Source organism: Ranitomeya imitator, chromosome 3 (assembly GCF_032444005.1).
Source record: "Ranitomeya imitator isolate aRanImi1 chromosome 3, aRanImi1.pri, whole genome shotgun sequence".
Classification (NCBI taxonomy): domain Eukaryota; kingdom Metazoa; phylum Chordata; class Amphibia; order Anura; family Dendrobatidae; genus Ranitomeya; species Ranitomeya imitator.
In genome coordinates this window covers 846393977-846413817 of record NC_091284.1, presented here as the reverse complement: position 1 = coordinate 846413817, position 19841 = coordinate 846393977, and the positions used below count along the sequence as shown (strand labels likewise).

The following is a 19841-nucleotide window of genomic DNA, read 5'->3' as shown; positions in this document are numbered from 1 at the left end:
ACCTCATCTGCCACCTTTCAGCCCAAGTTTCCAACTTATCCAGATCCATCTGTAGCAGAATACTATCTTCTCTTGTATTAACTGCTTTACATAGTTTTGTATCATCTGCAAATATCGATATTTTACTGTGTAAACCTTCTACCAGATCATTAATGAATATGTTGAAGAGAACAGGTCCCAATACCGACCCCTGCGGTCCCCACTGGTCACAGCGACCCAGTTAGAGACTATACCATTTATAACCACCCTCTGCTTTCTATCACTAAGCCAGTTACTAACCCATTTACACACAATTTCCCCCAGACCAAGCATTCTCATTTTGTGTACCAACCTCTTGTGCGGCACGGTATCAAACGCTTTGGAAAAATCGAGATATACCACGTCCAATGACTCACCGTGGTCCAGTCTATGGCTTACCTCTTCATAAAAACTGATTAGATTGGTTTGACAGGAGCGATTTCTCATAAACCCATGCTGATATGGAGTTAAACAGTTATTCTCATTGAGATAATCCAGAATAACATCCCTCAGAAACCCTTCAAATATTTTACCAACAATAGAGGTTAGACTTACTGGCCTATAATTTCCAGGGTCACTTTTAGAGCCCTTTTTGAATATTGGCACCACATTTGCTATGCGCCAGTCCTGCGGAACAGACCCTGTCGCTATAGAGTCACTAAAAATAAGAAATAATGGTTTATCTATTACATTACTTAGTTCCACATGTGTTAATTCATAGCTTTGATGCCTTCAGTGTGAATGTACAATTTTCATAGTCATGAAAATACAGAAAAATCTTTAAATGAGAAGGTGTGTCCAAACTTTTGGTCTGTACTGTACATCTTATTTACATAACAGAATTGTCACATTTGTTGATTGCAGAGTGATCTGTGATCACAGACAATGATTTCTGGATTATTCCTGAGCCCTTGAAGTGATGCATGCTTGTATTTGGTGCAATGCTACCTGAGGGCCCAGAGATCACGAGCCTCCAATACTGACCGTTGACCTTGTCCGCTGTGCACATGGATTTCTCCAGCATCTCTGACTCTTCTGATATAGTAACATAGTTAGTAACATAGTTAGTAAGGCCGAAAAAAGCCATTTGTCCATCCAGTTCAGCCTATATTCCAACAGAAATAATCCCCAGATCTACGTCCTTCTAAAGAACCTAATAACTGTAAGGTAAAATATTGTTACGCTCCAGGAAGACATCCAGGCCTCTCTTGAACCCCTCGACTGAGTTCGCCATCACCACCTCCTCAGCCAAGGATTTCCAGATTCTTACTGCCCTAACAGTAAAGAATTCTTGTCACGATAATTTATAAAATGGGGGAGGATTTTTCATTTTCCCTGTTATCACGCACACTGGGGGCTCTGATCCCCCCTTCTCTTTGTTTCTAGTGTTTGTGTGTGTGTGTGTGTGTGAATTCTAAACCTCATTCTCTCTCCCCTCAAGAATTTTTACAACCTCTGTAGCTGCAATAGACAATTCTCCCCACTAGTACCAGCTGAAACTGGTCTAGTCTCTCTCAAGACATGGGGTTCTTTGTTCTATTATAGTAAGATATTGGGCCACCGATTTGGGCTAGAAAAATATGGAGTACATATAGCAAATTCCCATCGGTAGATCTGTCAATCACTGTAAGCGCTAGCAGCTAAACACAAAGAGTACAAAATGCGGATTTCTCCAGAACCGGGTGGACCAACTAGTCCGAGTGCGGTATCATTAGAAGGAAAATTTAATATAAGATGAATGATGGGGGTGTTGTGATTCTGCCATGTTCTGAAGCCAAGATATGAGAATTATAAGTATTGCTGGTACAATCTGTAACTTTGAGGAGAGGGGAGGGTGAAGGTAAACCAGCCCCTTCAGTGATGTCACAAGTCTGCAGGTATAAGTGACTGCACGCTTTCATTCTTGCCTGGAACCTTAATCCATGAAAACTCTTGGTCATGCACTGTGATATCTGGATCCGCCTACCAGCATGGTTAGTTGAAATGATCTAATCAAATGTGAGTTTTATCATTCTTTAATCCATGGTTTTTTTTTTTTTATAATTGCTACACATACCTTGTCTCATATTGTAACACCTTTATATACCTTTTATAAACACTGCCTACCTTTTCGGAGTAAAATATAAAATTACTAGTTTTGTCTTCTCCATGCTCTGTGTGAATCTTCACGTGCCTGAAGTAATTATGCTACTAATTTGGGTTGGCTCTGAACCACTCTCTGTGAGAAATCTTAGCTGGTGGCAGCGAAGTGTGTTCTGGGCTAGGTGGGTGCCGCTGGCAGCGATGGAACGGGGTTTATAAGTTATTGCCTGGCTGTGGCCTGAGCATTTATAATTCCCTCATTGCAGCGTGCCTGCTAGCCAGTCCGCAATGAAGCTGCCCGTCTGGCAACTAATTATCCTAGGTGTTGTTCCCTGACTGACCTGATGGTAAAGGGGGCGCCGGAGAGCTGCATATTCCAAAGCGGAACTGGAAAGCAGGATATACATAAATCCCTGCAGTTTGTGATATTGTGGCAGCAGTGGGATAACTAACATAAGCCCCTGCGGTAAATTGATAGTTCAATAGTCTTGTTTGTGTTTTTATCACATTGTAGCAGTGGAGGAATAACTAAGATAAGCCCCCTGCACGTGTGATAGCCGGGTGCTGGCCAAAGGTCACCCACGATCCGTGACCCATTGGTGTTGGCACGGTGGGAATCATGACAATCCTATGTTGGTAGGAAAACCTCTTCTCCAGATGCAGAGAATGCCCCTTGTGACCGTCACCTTCCTTGGTATAAACAGATCCTTGGAGAGATATTTGTATTGTCCCCTTAGATACTTATACATGTTATTAGATCGCCAATCAGTCGTCTTTTTTCTAGACTAAAGAATCCTAGTTTTGCTAATCTTTCTGGGTATTGTAGTTCCCCCATCCCCTTTATTAATTTTGTTGCCCTCCATTGTACTCACTCTAGTTCCATTATATCCTTCCTGAGCACCGGTGCCCAAAACTGGACACAGTACTCCATGTGCGGTCTAACTAGGGATTTGTACAGAGGCAGTATAATGCTCTCATCATGTGTATCCAGACCTCTTTTAATGCACCCCATGATCCTGTTTGCCTTGGCAGCTGCTGCCTGGCACTGGCTGCTCCAGGTAAGTTTATCATTAACTAGGATCCCCAAGTCCTTCTCCCTGTCAGATTTACCCAGTGGTTTCCCGTTCAGTGTGTAATGGTGATATTGATTCCTTCTTCCCATGTGTATAACCTTACATTTTTCATTGTTAAACCTCATCTGCCACCTTTCAGCCCAAGTTTCCAACTTATCCAGATCCATCTGTAGCAGAATACTATCTTCTCTTGTATTAACTGCTTTACATAGTTTTGTATCATCTGCAAATATCGATATTTTACTGTGTAAACCTTCTACCAGATCATTAATGAATATGTTGAAGAGAACAGGTCCCAATACTGACCCCTGCGGTCCCCACTGGTCACAGCGACCCAGTTAGAGACTATACCATTTATAACCACCCTCTGCTTTCTATCACTAAGCCAGTTACTAACCCATTTACACACATTTTCCCCCAGACCAAGCATTCTCATTTTGTGTACCAACCTCTTGTGCGGCACGGTATCAAACGCTTTGGAAAAATCGAGATATACCACGTCCAATGACTCACCGTGGTCCAGTCTATAGCTTACCTCTTCATAAAAACTGATTAGATTGGTTTGACAGGAGCGATTTCTCATAAACCCATGCTGATATGGAGTTAAACAGTTATTCTCATTGAGATAATCCAGAATAACATCCTTCAGAAACCCTTCAAATATTTTTCCAACAATAGAGGTTAGACTTACTGGCCTATAATTTCCAGGTTCACTTTTAGAGCCCTTTTTGAATATTGGCACCACATTTGCTATGCGCCAATCCTGCGGAACAGACCCTGTCGCTATAGAGTCCCTAAAAATAAGAAATAATGGTTTATCTATTACATTACTTAGTTCTCTTAGTACTCGTGGGTGTATGCCATCCGGACCCGGTGATTTATCTATTTTAATCTTATTTAGCCGATTTCGCACCTCTTCTTGAGTTAGATTGGTGACCCTTAATATAGGGTTTTCATTGTTTCTTGGGATTTCACCTAGCATTTCATTTTCCACCGTGAATACCGTGGAGAAGAAGGTGTTTAATATGTTAGCTTTTTCCTCGTCATCTACAACCATTCTTTCCTCACTATTTTTTAAGGGGCCTACATTTTCAGTTTTTATTCTTTTACTATTGATATAGTTGAAGAACAGTTTGGGATTAGTTTTACTCTCCTTAGCAATGTGCTTCTCTGTTTCCTTTTTGGCAGCTTTAATTAGTTTTTTAGATAAAGTATTTTTCTCCCTATAGTTTTTTAGAGCTTCAATGGTGCCATCCTGCTTTAGTAGTGCAAATGCGTTCTTTTTACTGTTAATTACCTGTCTTACTTCTTTGTTTAGCCACATTGGGTTTTTCCTATTTCTAGTCCTTTTATTCCCACAAGGTATAAACCGCTTACACTGCCTATTTAGGATGTTCTTACACATTTCCCATTTATTATCTGTATTCTTATTTCTGAGGACATTGTCCCAGTCACCCAGATTAAGGGCATCTTTCAGCCGGTCAAACTTTTTTTTTTTTTTTTTAATTTAAATAGATTTTTATTAACAAAATAAGGAAGAACATCAGAATGCCATTTACATTGCATTATATCACATACACGTTTTCTTATTTTAATAAACCCCAACATTACCCCAACTACCCCCCTCCCCCCTACGACAGCTCAGTCCCAATCTTCACCCCACTGAGGCCTTCTCTGCCTCGTATAATTTATCCTCATCCAAGTCCTAGGAAACGCGACGACTATACTCCTCAATCCAAATCAAGCCAAGGAGACCATATTTTATTAAACGTTTCTAATTTCCCCTTTTTTTTGTACACCCCCTTTTCCAATTTCAGACCATGTTGAACATATTGGAGAAATTCCCTTCTCGTAGGTGGTTCCGCATTAATCCAATTTCGTGCTATTACTTTCCTGGCCATGTAGAGTAGCCTAGCGATTGCAATCTTCCAAGTATTGTCAACTCCAATTTCTTCCACATATCCCAGCACGCATACTATCGGGTCTCTAAGAACTCTGCACTTATACGCAGCTTCAACTCGGCTCAAAACCACCACCCAAAAGGCAGCCAGCCTAGGACACGTCCACATCATGTGATATATTCCTGCATTCTCACTCGCACACCTCGGACACTCAGAATTGGCACGCAATCCCGCTTTGTATAGCACTTCCGGAGATTTATATACCCTATGCAGAATGTATAGCTGCGAGAGCCTATATGGTTCACTCAAGGATAGTCGCGGAACCCACTCCATCACCGACTCCCAGGTTTCATTTTCCATCGGTCCCACTTCTCTCTCCCACTTAGCTCTCGCCTTTATAGGGAAATCTAACAGGAACGTGTGCATAAGGTCCTTGTACAGAGTAGAAATAACTCCCCTTGTAGTTCCGTCACCACACACATACTCCAACACTATATCATCTTGAACCCTGATATCAGCCTTCTTATTCTGAGCTCTAAAGGCATGTCTCATCTGCGCATACTGATATTCCCCTGTGGATCGCAAACCAAATTCTTCCTGCAATTGGGAGAAGGACTTCAGTTCCTGTCGCTGGATTATCTGGTGAACAAAGCAAATTCCCTTATTCTGCCATTCCAATAGTCCTCCCAAGGCCTCAAATTCCTTTAAATTGTGGTTAGACCATATTGGTGTGAATTTAGTCAACCCTGTAACCCCACGAATCTGCCTTAGTCTATTCCATAATTTACGAATCAGGAACAGGGTTGGGTATACTTTCCCCAGAGCGCTCAAAGAGCCATCTTCCAAACACCTGGCCATCGGTCGTCGGTCCGTCACCTCTTCCATTAGCTGTTGTACTGCACTGGATGACGCCCCTCGCGCCCAGCCCTTCAAATGCTGGCTCTGGGCCGCAAGGAAGTATATTTCTGGGTTGGGCAAAGCCAAACCACCATCTTCCTTGGGTCGCTGAAGCGTCTCCAGGCTAATACGTGGATATTGTCTTCCCCATATCAAACTTCTAAAAAGGGCGTTAATCTGCCTGAACTTCCCCCGAGGGATCCAAATTGGTGCGTTATGTAGAACATAAAGAATTTTAGGCATCAGAACCATTTTAATAAGGTTTACCCTACCGACGACCGATAGATGTAGCTTATTCCAGGCATCTACCTTTGCCCTGAGTACCCCCATAACAGGAGTCAAATTTCTTTGCAGGAACTCCGCAACTGGCACCGAAATCCATATTCCAAGGTATTTAAATTGGGAGACCACCTTCAGCCTCTCATCCCCAACATCCTCACTCACATTCTCTCCTACATCATCCACTCTAAAAAGAACCGTCTTATCCCAATTAATTGTTAGTCCCGACACAGTACCAAATCTCTCAACAATTTCAACGGCCCCTCTTAGTGACTCGTCTGGATCCGCCAGGAACAGCAAAACATCATCTGCGTATAATGCTATTTTTTCCTCTACTTTCCCATACCTAAACCCAGGGACCCCATCCGACTGCCGAATCTTAGCAGCAAGAGGTTCTACAGCCAACGCGAATAGGAGGGGTGAAAGCGGGCATCCCTGCCTAGTAAGCCGGTCAAACTTTACCTTCCTAAAGTTCAGTGTTTTTGAGACAAGACTTTACATAAAGACAAACCTTCCTCCGATTTTTACGATCCTTCCTAAACAGACCGTAACCCTGTAAGTTAACTGCCCAGTCATAGCTTTCATCTAACCATGTCTCGGTTATTCCCACTATGTCAGTTCCCTGTAGATATTTCTGCCATCTTGTTTGTCAGGCTTCTGGCGGTTGCGAGCATGCAGTTTAGAGGATTTTGTTTTGTTCCGATCTCCTCCCTGTGGATTGTTTTAGAATTTTTTTACCTCCCCGTATGTTGTCTTGGGTCTTCTTTGCCGCACCTCATATCCTTCATAAGTATATCTTCTGGCTTCAAGTTCGAGTCTAATGTTTTTCTTCCCGTCCCCTCTTCTTCTAGTTTAACGCCCTCCTGATGAGTGTAGCGAGTCTTCTGTAGTCCGTCTCTGGCGAGGAGTCTGTCGTACAGGCCATGAATAAGATATCTTGTCGAAATGCGTAGGCTAAAGTTGCTGTAGTGTCATATGCTGCCATGTGTTGATATTCACAATATGTTCCTTATGGTACATCCATGGAACATTTTTTAATTATGGGTAAATACATTTTATTTTTTATGAGTACCTATAGCCTGCTAGATTTTCTCCACATGTGCATTTCTTATCCGTCGAACAGGTAACTCACACCGTGGTCCAGGAATCAGAATCCTTGTTGTCTGCATCATCGTCTTAGCCAGTTGTTTGCATCAAGGATCCTGTTCCATCTCCTGGTGCCATGCCCGTCTACTGGAAGGATAGAAGATTAAACTACCTGTGCATCCAGTTCCTTTACTTTCTTCCCCAACTCTTCAAAGTCTTTGCAGATTGTCGGTAGGTCCTTCCTTGCCGTGTCATTGGTGCCAACATGTATCAGAAGAAATGGGTGGACGTCCTTGGAACTGACGAGCTTTGGTATCCTATCGGTCACATCCTTGATCATCGCACCTGGAAGGCAGCATACTTCTCTTGTGGTTATGTCCGGTCTGCAGATGGCTGCTTCTGTGCCTATCAGTAGTTATGTCCCACCACTCCCGGATATTATCTGCTGTAGATGTTGTCTATGCCTCTCTTACATACTTTTCTCATACACATTCATGTGTTTAGTTGAACATTGACCCTCTGACAATTACTTTTGCGGCCTTTTGATAATACTGTTTGTGTCGCTGCCATCGGTTTCATTATGAGTTGATTTTTATAAGGAGAAATGTCCAATCTGTTCTCTGTTATGTGATAAAATGTGAAGATCAGACATTTCTAGATCATTGCATTCTGGCTTTCTACACATTTTACACAGCGCCCCTGCTTTATTGGAATTGGCGTTTTCTAAAAGCGCTGGTCATGAAGTGAGGTCCAATATCGTTGTCAATCTTGTGTTAGTAGATGCCGTTGTCCTGGACTCAGAAGATTACCGACTTGTCGGGGTGGATCTCTGTGATGTGTCGTCGCTGGAGTCTGGATTGGAGGGGGCTGGTTTTAGATGGGATTGTCCCACTCTCATTCTGGCAGAAGTAGTGCTGTGCTACATGGATCCTGCACGGTAGGTGGCCTGCATTGACCTCTAGACTCCATGCCCATCCTGTCCTTCTTCTTCTGATTTTAGTGCTTTCCTGTCTTCTACACTGAGCCCTTCTATGGCTGATATGATTTGGAGGGGCCACAGAGACCAATTTACTGACTGTGGGGGACCCTGTTAATGGTCCTTCAGATTCAGGCCTTGGAACAAATGGTCATGCTGAGGCCATGGGGTAGACAGGTACATCCTGACCTTGCATTGGTCAAAGAGTGCCGAATTCAAAGGGACAACCGTATATGATCCTGAAAAAATGCTAATCCAAATTATACTTTCCTCAAGATGCTCTCCATCCTAGCCCAAAAAAGAGGAGACTAATGATTCAAAGTTCCTTGTGGGATTGTAATCTCCTTAAACTTTCCACAGAGGCCATAGCTTCTATTAATGAAACAGTCACCGAGGAAGAATTAGACGAAGTACTTAATCTACTTCCCAATGGTGAGTCCCCAGGATCAGATGGGCTGACTTATTATATTCTGCTACTTATAAAGCTCTCCTAGCCCCCCACTTGTCACTGTATTTAACGACTTACTCACGGGCTCATCAGGTCTGCCATGGTCTCTTTGGCTTCCTCATCTTATGTATAAGAACCAAGTGGGGTTTATACCGTGTAGCCTTTGAGACAATACAAGGAAGGTGATAGATCTCATTCAGGTTGTGACCAGGACAGCGCTGCTACTCAGCCGAGATGGACGGTCATGGTGGTCATTTATGTTTGGACTCTAGGGGATGTTTATCATGGCCTTGTAGGGTATGTATTCACAACACTTGGCATCGGTTAATGTCCCACACGCATTCTCTAGACCTCTTAATTCCTAACAGTACCCGGGACATGGAGTTGAATAATATCTATACACTGACGATGTCCTACTGACACAACTGCATCTCCCCCTCCGTAAACTGCCGCTCTTCTGGGATAGACGCCCCCTGATATATCCAAGGAGGAGAATTCTATAATATAGATGGAAGGACGTCTCCTGATATATCTAGGGGACAATTGTCCTATAATATAGATGGAAGGACGCCTCCTGATATATCTAGGGGACAATTGTCCTATAATATAGATGGAAGGACGCCTCCTGATATATCTAGGGGACAATTGTCCTATAATATAGATAGAAGGACGCCTCCTGATATATCTAGAGGACAATTGTCCTACAATATAGATGGAAGGACGTCTCCTGATATACAGTGCCTACAAGTAGTATTCAACCCCCTGCAGATTTAGCAGGTTTACACATTTGGAATTAACTTGGCATTGTGACATTTGGACTGTAGATCAGCCTGGAAGTGTGAAATGCACTGCAGCAAAAAAGAATGTTATTTCTTTGTTTTTTGTTTTTTTTAAATTGTGAAAAGTCTTTTCAGAGGGTCATTTATTATTCAACCCCTCAACCCACCAGAATTCTGTTTGGTTCCCCTAAAGTATTAAGAAGTAGTTCAGGCACAAAGAACAATGAGCTTCACATGTTTGGATTAATTATCTCTTTTTCCAGCCTTTTCTGACTATTTAAGACCCTCCCCAAACTTGTGAACAGCACTCATACATGGTCAACATGGGAAAGACAAAGGAGCATTCCAAGGCCATCAGAGACAAGATCGTGGAGGGTCACAAGGCTGGCAAGGGGTACAAAACCCTTTCCAAGGAGTTGGGCCTACCTGTCTCCTGTTGGAGCATCATCCGGAAGTGGAAGGCTTATGGAACTACTGTTAGCCTTCCACGGCCTGGACAGCCTTTGAAAGTTTCCTCCCGTGCCGAGGCCAGGCTTGTCCGAAGAGTCAAGGCTAACCCAAGGACAACAAGGAAGGAGCTCCGGGAAGATCTCATGGCAGTGGGGACATTGGTTTCAGTCAATACCATAAGTAACGTACTCCACCGCAATGGTCTCTGTTCCAGACGAGCCCGTAAGGTACCTTTACTTTCAAAGCGTCATGTCAAGGCTCGTCTACAGTTTGCTCATGATCACTTGGAGGACTCTGAGACTGACTGGTTCAAGGTTCTCTGGTCTGATGAGACCAAGATCGAGATCTTTGGTGCCAACCACACACGTGACGTTTGGAGACTGGATGGCACTGCATACGACCCCAAGAATACCATCCCTACAGTCAAGCATGGTGGTGGCAGCATCATGCTGTGGGGCTGTTTCATCTGGTCCGCATCCATGGGAAGATGGATAGCACGGCCTACCTGGAGATTTTGGCCAAGAACCTCCGCTCCTCCATCAAGGATCTTAAGATGGGTCGTCATTTCATCTTCCAACAAGACAATGACCCAAAGCACACAGCCAAGAAAACCAAGGCCTGGTTCAAGAGGCAAAAAATCAAGGTGTTGCAGTGGCCTAGTCAGTCTCCTGACCTTAACCCAATTGAAAACTTGTGGAAGGAGCTCAAGATTAAAGTCCACATGAGACACCCAAAGAACCTAGATAACTTGGAGAAGATCTGCATGGAGGAGTGGGCCAAGATAACTCCAGAAACCTGTGCCGGCCTGATCAGGTCTTATAAAAGACGATTATTAGCTGTAATTGCAAACAAAGGTTATTCCACAAAATATTAAGCCTAGGGGTTGAATAATAATTGACCCACACTTTTATGTTTAAAATTTATAAAAATGTAACTGAGCAACAAAACTTTTTGGTTTGTAAGATTTATGCATCTGTTAATAAATCCTGCTCTTGTTTGAAGTTTGAAGGCTCTAACTTATTTGCATCTTATTAAACCTGCTAAATCTGCAGGGGGTTGAATACTACTTACTTGTAGGCACTGTATCTAGGAGACAATTGTCCTATAATATAGATGGAAGGACGCCTCCTGACATCTCGGCGATGTGATTGGCTGGGCAGGAGGCCATTTATTCTTCTCTCCTTGTCCTCTGATCTCACTGTTATCTCTGCTCTTTCCTCTGTAGCTCGGGGGATGTGATTAGCTGGGCAGGACGACATTTTGTCTGCTCTTCTTTTCCTCTGATCTCACCTTTTTTCTCTGCTCTCCTTTTCCTCTGATCTCACCGTTTTCTCTGCTCTTTCCTCTGTAGCTCGGGGGATGTGATTGGCTGGACATGACTCCATTTCTTCTGCTCTCCTTTTCCTCTGTTCTCACCGTTTTCTCTGCTCTTTCCGCTGGAGCTCGGCGGATGTGATTGGCTGGGCAGGATGTCATTTTGTCTTCTCTCCTTTTCCTCTGATCTCACCGTTTTCTCTGCTCTTTCCTCTGTAGGTCGGGCGATGTGATTGGCTTTTTAGGATGCCGTTTCTTCTTCTTCTCTTCTTTTCCTCTGATCTCACCGTTTTCTCTGCTCTTTCCTCTGTAGGTCGGGCGATGTGATTGGCTTTTTAGGATGCCCTTTCTTCTTCTCTCCTTTTCCTCTGATCTCACCGTTTCTCTGCTCTTTCCTCTGTAGCTCGGGGGATGTGATTGGCTGGGCAGGACGTCGTTTCCTCTGTTCTCGCTTTGTGCTCTACGAGCAGTTTTTTCCTGATGATGCTTTTGGTCAGGTCATGATCAGTCACTTTGAGTCCCTGAATTCTGCACTGCGCTCAGTGCGAGTTTTTCCACGGCTCCAGGACCAGGAGCAGAGATTTCTGCAGAAGGTAGGTTCGCTTTACATTGATGCCCTTCAATGCTGTTTCCTTCCCCAAAACTATCCCCAGTCAGCTGAACAGTCTGTGCAGCTGTATAGAGTTGTGATTCGGATTCACAGACTCCTCCAATGTCTAGCCGTGAATCCTGCACAGTAACAGACAATAATGGAGCCGGTGTGATCTCTCCGTGTACGTCGGGGCTGGTGTGATCTCTCTGTATACGTCGGGGCTGGTGTGATCTCTCTGTATACGTCGGGGCCGGTGTGATCTCTCTGCGTACGTCGGGGCCGGTGTGATCTCTCTGCGTACGTCGGGGCCGGTGCGATCTCTCTGTATACGTCAAGGCTGGTGTGATCTCTCTGTAAACGACGGGGCCGGTGTGATCTCTCTGCGTACGTCGGGGCTGGTGTGATCTCTCTGTATACGACGGGACTGGTGTGATCTCTCTATGTACGTCGGGGCCGGTGTGATCTCTCTGCGTACGTCGGGGCTGGTGTGATCTCTCTGTAACGGGGTCTACTGTGCTGTAGTACCTCTTTCAGCACCCCCCGTGTTTCAGGAGGTCCACTCTGCTTTTGCTAGATTCTGAATGAATGATGCTGGCAGGAATTTCTTGATTACATGAGAGCATATAAAAGCTGACTGCTACTCCACGTATTTCCAGTCTAAAGAACACCCTTTATTCACAGCACACAGAATATATAACACAGATACACAGGGCAGGCCAATAGGAAAACAGCAGGCCAGACATACATTACAATAGCCGCAGGGGGCCGGAGCCTGCTGGTATTTACTGTGGGAATTATAAAGGTGGGGGAGGACAGAAGGGGGATATCTTGTCCCCTCTGCCCAGGGATGCAGCCTGTGGACTGATGCATTTCACATGGAACCTATTATACATAATATATACTGCATAACATATTCTTGGTGCTGGGGGTTCTGTAGCACGGCTCCCCTTTTCAGCGACGCGATCGGCATACACAGTCTGATCCTTAACAGATCGGTTTGGGGATGACCGAAGTTTATGGGGTTGGTACGAGTTCCGTTTGTCGACTTAGTCCATCGGCGTTACCGTTTTGTTTGCCGGGTCTGTAGTGGATGGTGAAGTCCAGAGGTTGTAGGGCTAAACTCCACCGCAGTAATCTGGCGTTGTCTCCGGAGACCCGATTAAGCCAGACTAGGGGATTATGGTCCGTTAGGAGGGAAAACTGTCGTCCATACAAATATGGTTGTAACTTTTTGAGTGCCCATACTATTACCAGGCACTCCTTCTCGATCGCCGCATAGCTCACTTCACGGGGCAGTAGTTTCCGACTCAGGTAAGCTACCGGGTGTTCTTGGCTGTCCGGCCCGACTTGGCTCAGTACTGCCCCCAATCCATACATAGAAGCGTCTGTGTGAACAAGGAAACGTTTAGTTGGATCAGGTGCAGCCAATACAGCGGTATTGGTGAGGACGTCCTTTAGCTGGTGGAAGGCTTCCTCACACTCTGGGGTCCAGGTTACCTGGCGGGGTTGGTTCTTACGGGTCAGATCAGTGAGGGGCTTGGCCACGCTGCTGTAATTGGGAACGAATTTCCTGTAATACCCCGCTGTCCCTAGAAACGCCATGACCTGGGTTTTAGTGCGTGGGGTGGGCCATTTGGCTATGGCCTCAATCTTGGCTGGTTCTGGTCTCTGTTTCCCACTTCCCACCCAATGCCCTAAATACTGAACCTCTGCTTTGCCCACGTGACACTTGTTTGGGTTCAGGGTGATTCCGGCCTTGTGGATCCTGTCTAATACTGTCTCTAGGTGATTTAGATGCTCTTCCCATGTCGCGCTGTAGATGGCTATGTCATCCAGGTAGGCACACGCACAGTCCTGGAGACCATCTAGAAGCCGGTCAGCCAGTCTCTGGAAGGTCGCCGGGGCAGTCTTCATCCAGAATGACATAATTCGAAACTGGAATAAGCCAAACGGGGTGACAAATGCCGACTTGGGAATAGCATCAGGACTAAGGGGAATCTGCCAGTAGCCTTTGCATAGATCGATGGTGGTCAAATACTTTGCCCCCACCAGCCGGTCTAACAACTCATCCACACGCGGCATGGAATATGCATCCGTCACTGTTTTCTCATTGAGCTTACGATAGTCTACACAAAACCGTGTACTCCCATCCTTCTTGGGCACCAACACTACGGGGGATGCCCAGGGACTATCTGACTCTTCAATGACCCCTAAACGCAACATCTCTTGTATCTCTTGTCGCATCCCTTCTCGTACAGACTCAGGGACGCGGAAGGGGGGTTGTCGCAGGGGGGTCTGATCCTGGGTCTCAACCTTGTGTTGTGCCAGACGAGTGTACCCTGGTTTCCCCGAAAACATCCTCTGTCGCTGCCTCAACAACTCCTCCGCCTGCTGTCTCTCCCGGGGGCCTAGGTCTTCACCCCAGTGTACCTGGTCCCATGTTTTAGACTGAGTCCTTTCCCCTAAGACATCCGGCAAGGGAAGTCCGGCTAAATCCTCTGCTTCAGATGCACAGATGGCCACTACCTCTTCAGGGCGCTCCCAATAGGGCTTCAGCATATTCACGTGGAACATGCGGATAACCCTGGGGTCGTCACAATCGGCGACATTATAGGTGGTGTCGGCTATTTTCCCCACTACCTGGTAGGGCCCCTGCCAAGCAGCTTGGAACTTGTTCTGCCTAGTGGGCTCTAACACCAGGACCTTCTGCCCTATTTCCAAGGTGCGCTCTCTGGCCCTCCGATCGTACCATACGCGCTGGGCCACCTGCATGTTCCCATGTACAGCCTGGGTCAGCTCCTGTAGGCGGTCCCGGAATTCCAGCACATAGGGTAGAATAGGTACCCCTTCTATGATGCCCTCCCCTTCCCACTGTTCTAGCACTAAGTCTAGGGGTCCCCTTACCCGTCTCCCGTATACCAGTTCGAATGGGGAGAACCCCGTGGATTCTTGGGGCACCTCTCGATAGGCAAACAGGAGGTGAGGCAAGAATTTCTCCCAGTCCCTGTAGGTCCTGGTAAAAGTCCCAATGAATTGTTTTAACGTCCCGTTATAGCGTTCACACAACCCATTGGTTTGCGGGTGGTACGGGGCGCTTCTAATGGACTTTACGCCGCACAGCTTCCACAGTTGGTTGGTCACCTCTGCTGTAAACTGGGTACCCTGGTCTGAGATAATCTCCCGGGGAAATCCAACCCGTGAGAAAACCTGGAGCAAGGCAGCTGCCACCGTCTCTGCCAGTATTATTATTATTATTATTATTATACATTTCTATAGCGCCATTTATTCCATGGCGCTTTACATGTGAATACGGGGCAAATATAGACAAATACATTAAACATGAGCAGATAACAAGGCACACGAGTACATAAGGATGGAGGACCCTGCCCGCGAGGGCTCACAGTCTGCAGGGGGTGGGTGAGGATACACTAGGAGAGGGAAGAGCTGGCTGTGCGGCTGTTCAGTAGGTTGAGGATCACTGCAGGCTGTAGGCTTGTCGGAAGAGATGAGTCTTCAGGTTCTTTTTGAAGGTTTCTATGGTAGGCGCAAGTCTGATGTGTTGGGGTAGAGAGTTCCAGAGTATGGGGGAAGCACGGGAGAAGTCTTGGATGCGGTTATGGGAAGAAGAGATGAGAGGGGAGTAGAGAAGGAGGTCTTGGGAGGATCAGAGGTCGCGTGTAGGTAGGTACCGGGAGACCATGTCACAGATGTATGGAGGAGACAGGTTGTGGATGGCTTTGTATGTCAGTGTGAGGGTTTTGAACTGGAGTCTCTGGGCGATAGGAAGCCAGTGAAGGGATTGACATAGTGGAGAGGCTGGGGAATAGCGGGGGGACAGGTGGATTAGTCGGGCAGCAGAGTGTAGGATGGATTGGAGTGGTGCCAGAGTGCTAGAGGGGAGTCCAGAGAGTAGGAGGTTGCAGTAGTCGAGGCGGGAGATGATAAGGGCATGCACTAGCGTTTTTGCAGTGTTGCGGTCAAGGAAAGCACGGATCCGGGAAATATTTTTGAGTTTGAGACGACAGGAGGAGGCAAGGGCTTGGATATGTGGCTTGAAAGAGAGGGCAGAGTCGAGGATCACCCCGAGGCACCGGGCGTGTGGGACTGGGGATAGTGAGCAGCCATTGACATTGATGGATAGGTCTGGTGGCGGGGTAGAGTGAGATGGGGGAAAGATGATGAATTCTGTTTTGTCCATGTTCAGTTGTAGAAAGCGAGCAGAAAAGAAGGCTGAAATGGCAGACAGACAGTGCGGGATTTTGGTAAGCAAGGATCTGCGTGTCGTCAGCGTATGTTAGGTAACGCAACTGCCTCTGGATACCGTGTGGCATAATCTACCACTGTCAATATATACCTTTTCCCTGGGTTTGGCTAACGGCCCTATCAGATCGACCGCTACTCGGCTAAATTGTTCCTCCACAATGGGGAGGGGGCGTAATTTGGCCGTGCATCGATCTCCCCTCTTGCCAATGCGCTGGCAACTGTCACAGGTCTGGCAGTATTGACGAACATCATAGGTTAGCCCCGGCCAAAAGAAGTTTTGTCAGATGATGCCTGGTGCGACTGACGCCGAAGTGCCCGGCCAAGGGTATGTCATGAGAGATTCGCAGTAACTCCTGCCTATACTTCTTGGGAACTACCAGCTGTCGTTTTATAGTGGGGCTCGTCCCTGTGTGGTGCTGCTCTGTGATCTGGTAGAGAAGTCCCTGCTTCCATATAAACTGTTCCCCTTCCAGTACCCCTCTCCCCTCTTGTGCCTTTCCACGATATCCCTCCAATGAAGGATCCTCAAGTAACTCCCTCTTAAATTCATCTGGGGTGGCCCAAGAAATGTGTCTGGCTATGGGAATACGTGTAGGGCTGGGATGTCTTACCTGGGCCTCCTCTGAGTGTGATTCCGCCTCCGCAGCTCGAGCTTGTCTCCGGGTGGTCACAGGATATGTCTCAACCAGAGGGGCAACCGAGAAGGCAGACAATATGGGCCCCATGTCATTTCCCAGCAAAACGTCTGCAGGCAAATCCTCCATCAAGCCAACCTCAACAAGGCCATCCCCGACTCCCCAGTTCAGGTGAATCCTGGCAGTGGGCAGTCGATGTATGGCTCCCCCTGCTACACGGACTGCCACTGTCCGGTCCGTCTTCTCTTGGTCCCGGACGAGGTGAGGCTTCACAAGGGTCAAAGTTCCTCCGGAATCTCTTAGTCCCTGCATGCGTTTCCCATTAACCCACACGACCTGTCGATGCTGTTGTCAATTATGTGCCCGTGCTGCCTGCACGGGGTCTACTTCATGCAGCACTTCCTCCATGTCTTCCACCCCTTGGTTAGTTGTAGCCCCCAATGCCGGGTCAGCATCGCCTTGGTAGCAGTGTACAGCGGCCCGGCGGAAGGTAGCTGTTCCCGCCTTTGGCCACTGGGTATGCTGAGTCCGGTTGGGACATTGTCTTTGCAGGTGGCCCAGCTGACGGCAGGTGTGGCATCGCGCCCCAGGGGAACTGTGGTAGGCCGGGTTTCTAGCTGGTCTCCCTACCGAACTCAGTCGAGGGGTTCAAGAGAGGCCTGGATGTCTTCCTGGAGCAGAACAATATTGTATCATACAATTATTAGGTTCTGTAGAAGGACGTAGATCTGGGGATTTATTATGATGGAATATAGGCTGAACTGGATGGACAAATGTCTTTTTTCGGCCTTACTAACTATGTTACTATGTTACAATCTTCGGTGGTTTGGGGTCCTCCAGGTCCATGGGTGGACCCCTAGTGACCATGTTTGATTCGGACAACTGAGGCCTCCTGGCGTCATGATGATCATCGGCCAGACGAGCGGCTTCCTCAAGAGTCATTGGCCGCCTGTCCCAAAGCTATTCCTGTGTCTCGGGGTTCAGTCCATTAAAGAATCGTTCTAACAAGAAGAGCTGGAGGACGTCCTCCTTAGTGGTTGCTTGGCTCCCTTGTACCCACTGTAGCAGTGACCGCCATAATTTACAGGCCCATTCAGCGTGGGTATCGGTTACTCGTTTTATAAGTCCGCGGAACTTTTGGCGGTATGCCTCTGGGGTCAGTGCATACCGGGCCACGATCACTTCTTTGATCCGCTCATAGTCCATACAGTCCTCATCAGGTATCGTGCGATAGGCGTCCGCTGCCCGGCCTGTCAGCTTGCTGGCCAGAATCTGAACCCGTTCCTCCGGCTTCACTTGATGAAGGGCACACTGCCGCTCAAAGTCTTGCAGAAAGCCATCAATCTGACAGGTGGAAGGACTTGGGGATCCTAGTTAATGATAAACTTACCTGGAGCAGCCAGTGCCAGGCAGCAGCTGCCAAGGCAAACAGGATCATGGGGTGCATTAAAAGAGGTCTGGATACACATGATGAGAGCATTATACTGCCTCTGTACAAATCCCTAGTTAGACCGCACATGGAGTACTGTGTCCAGTTTTGGGCACCGGTGCTCAGGAAGGATATAATGGAACTAGAGAGAGTACAAAGGAGGGCAACAAAATTAATAAAGGGGATGGGAGAACTACAATACCCAGATAGATTAGCGAAATTAGGATTATTTAGTCTAGAAAAAAGACGACTGAGGGGCGATCTAATAACCCTGTATAAGTATATAAGGGGACAATACAAATATCTCGCTGAGGATCTGTTTATACCAAGGAAGGTGACGGGCACAAGGGGGCATTCTTTGCATCTGGAGGATAGAAGGTTTTTCCTCCAACATAGAAGAGGATTCTTTACTGTTAGGGCAGTGAGAATCTGGAATTGCTCGCCTGAGGAGGTGGTGATGGCGAACTCAGTCGAGGGGTTCAAGAGAGGCCTGGATGTCTTCCTGGAGCAGAACAATATTGTATCATACAATTAGGTTCTGTAGAAGGACGTAGATCTGGGTATTTATTATGATGGAATATAGGCTGAACTGGATGGACAAATGTCTTTTTTCGGCCCTACTAACTATGTTACTATGTAATGTCTTCCTCTGCCTCCCCCAACTGTCGGAAGGCATTATACTGGATCTTTTTGTGGCTTACTGTTGAAGGTACCTGGGCGGAGGCCAGAGCTCCCCTGATCGCTGACTCTCCTCTCTCCGTTCTGCCATCTCCATCTTGGCCAGCTCCAATTTGGTCCGCTCTGCCATCTCCATCTTGGTTAGCTCTATCCTGGTCCGCTCGGCCATCTCTTCCTTCAGATCAGTACGCACATCAGCCATCATCTTTTTATGCAGTTAATAGCCCTCTGTGTCTGTACTGCTACATACTTAGGCAATTAACTGGTTCATGCAGCTTTACATGAACACCTGAGCCTTACACTATGACCGGTCCGAATAACTAAAGCAATTGTTACCATCCACCTCTCGTGTCTCCCCTTTTTCCTCATAGATTGTAGCTTGCGAGCAGCAGGGCCCTCATTCCTCCTGGTATCTGTTTTGAACTGTATTTCTGTTATGCTGTAATGTCTATTGTCTGTACAAGTCCCCTCTATAATTTGTAAAGCGCTGCGGAATATGTTGGCGCTATATAAATAAAAATTATTATTATTATCACCTCTCGTATGATCTCTACTGCAGGGTTTGGGCCATAGAATGCCAGTCTGTTCTTTACCTCCCTCTGGAATTCAGTCCCCTCCACGTTCACATTGGGGGGCGCTGCACTGTCGTGTTCCATGATGGCTGCTATCAAATCCGCTTTTGTTTTGTTGCTGGCGATTAACCCTCGGGCTTCCACCAGATCTTTTGATGTAGTCCTCTTTAACTTCTGGTAGTTGTCTTCCATTCATTCCTTTCCTCCTGTAGAAGGGGTATCACATCCCGCTGTCTGCCACCAGTATAACGGGGTCTACTATGCTGTAGTACCTCTTTCAGCACTCCCCCGTGTTTCAGGAGGTCCACTCTGTTTTTGCTAGATTCTGAATGAATGACGCTGGCAGGAATTTCTTGATTACATGAGAGC

At 46.6% G+C, this 19841-nt stretch overlaps 1 protein-coding gene across 3 annotated transcripts in view; it reads left to right on the top strand.

The window, feature by feature from the left end:
* The window catches only part of LCMT2 (leucine carboxyl methyltransferase 2), a 138174-nt gene that overhangs the window by 34492 nt on the left and 83841 nt on the right, over positions 1 to 19841 (top strand). For 2 of the 3 annotated variants that reach the window (XM_069759631.1, XM_069759630.1), the window contains exons 6-7: positions 8114 to 8273; positions 11707 to 11896. In XM_069759631.1, coding sequence (XP_069615732.1) covers positions 8114 to 8273; positions 11707 to 11896 — 350 coding nt within the window. The remainder of the gene's footprint in view (positions 1 to 8113; positions 8274 to 11706; positions 11897 to 19841) is intronic. The other variant, XM_069759632.1, reaches the window with a different exon arrangement.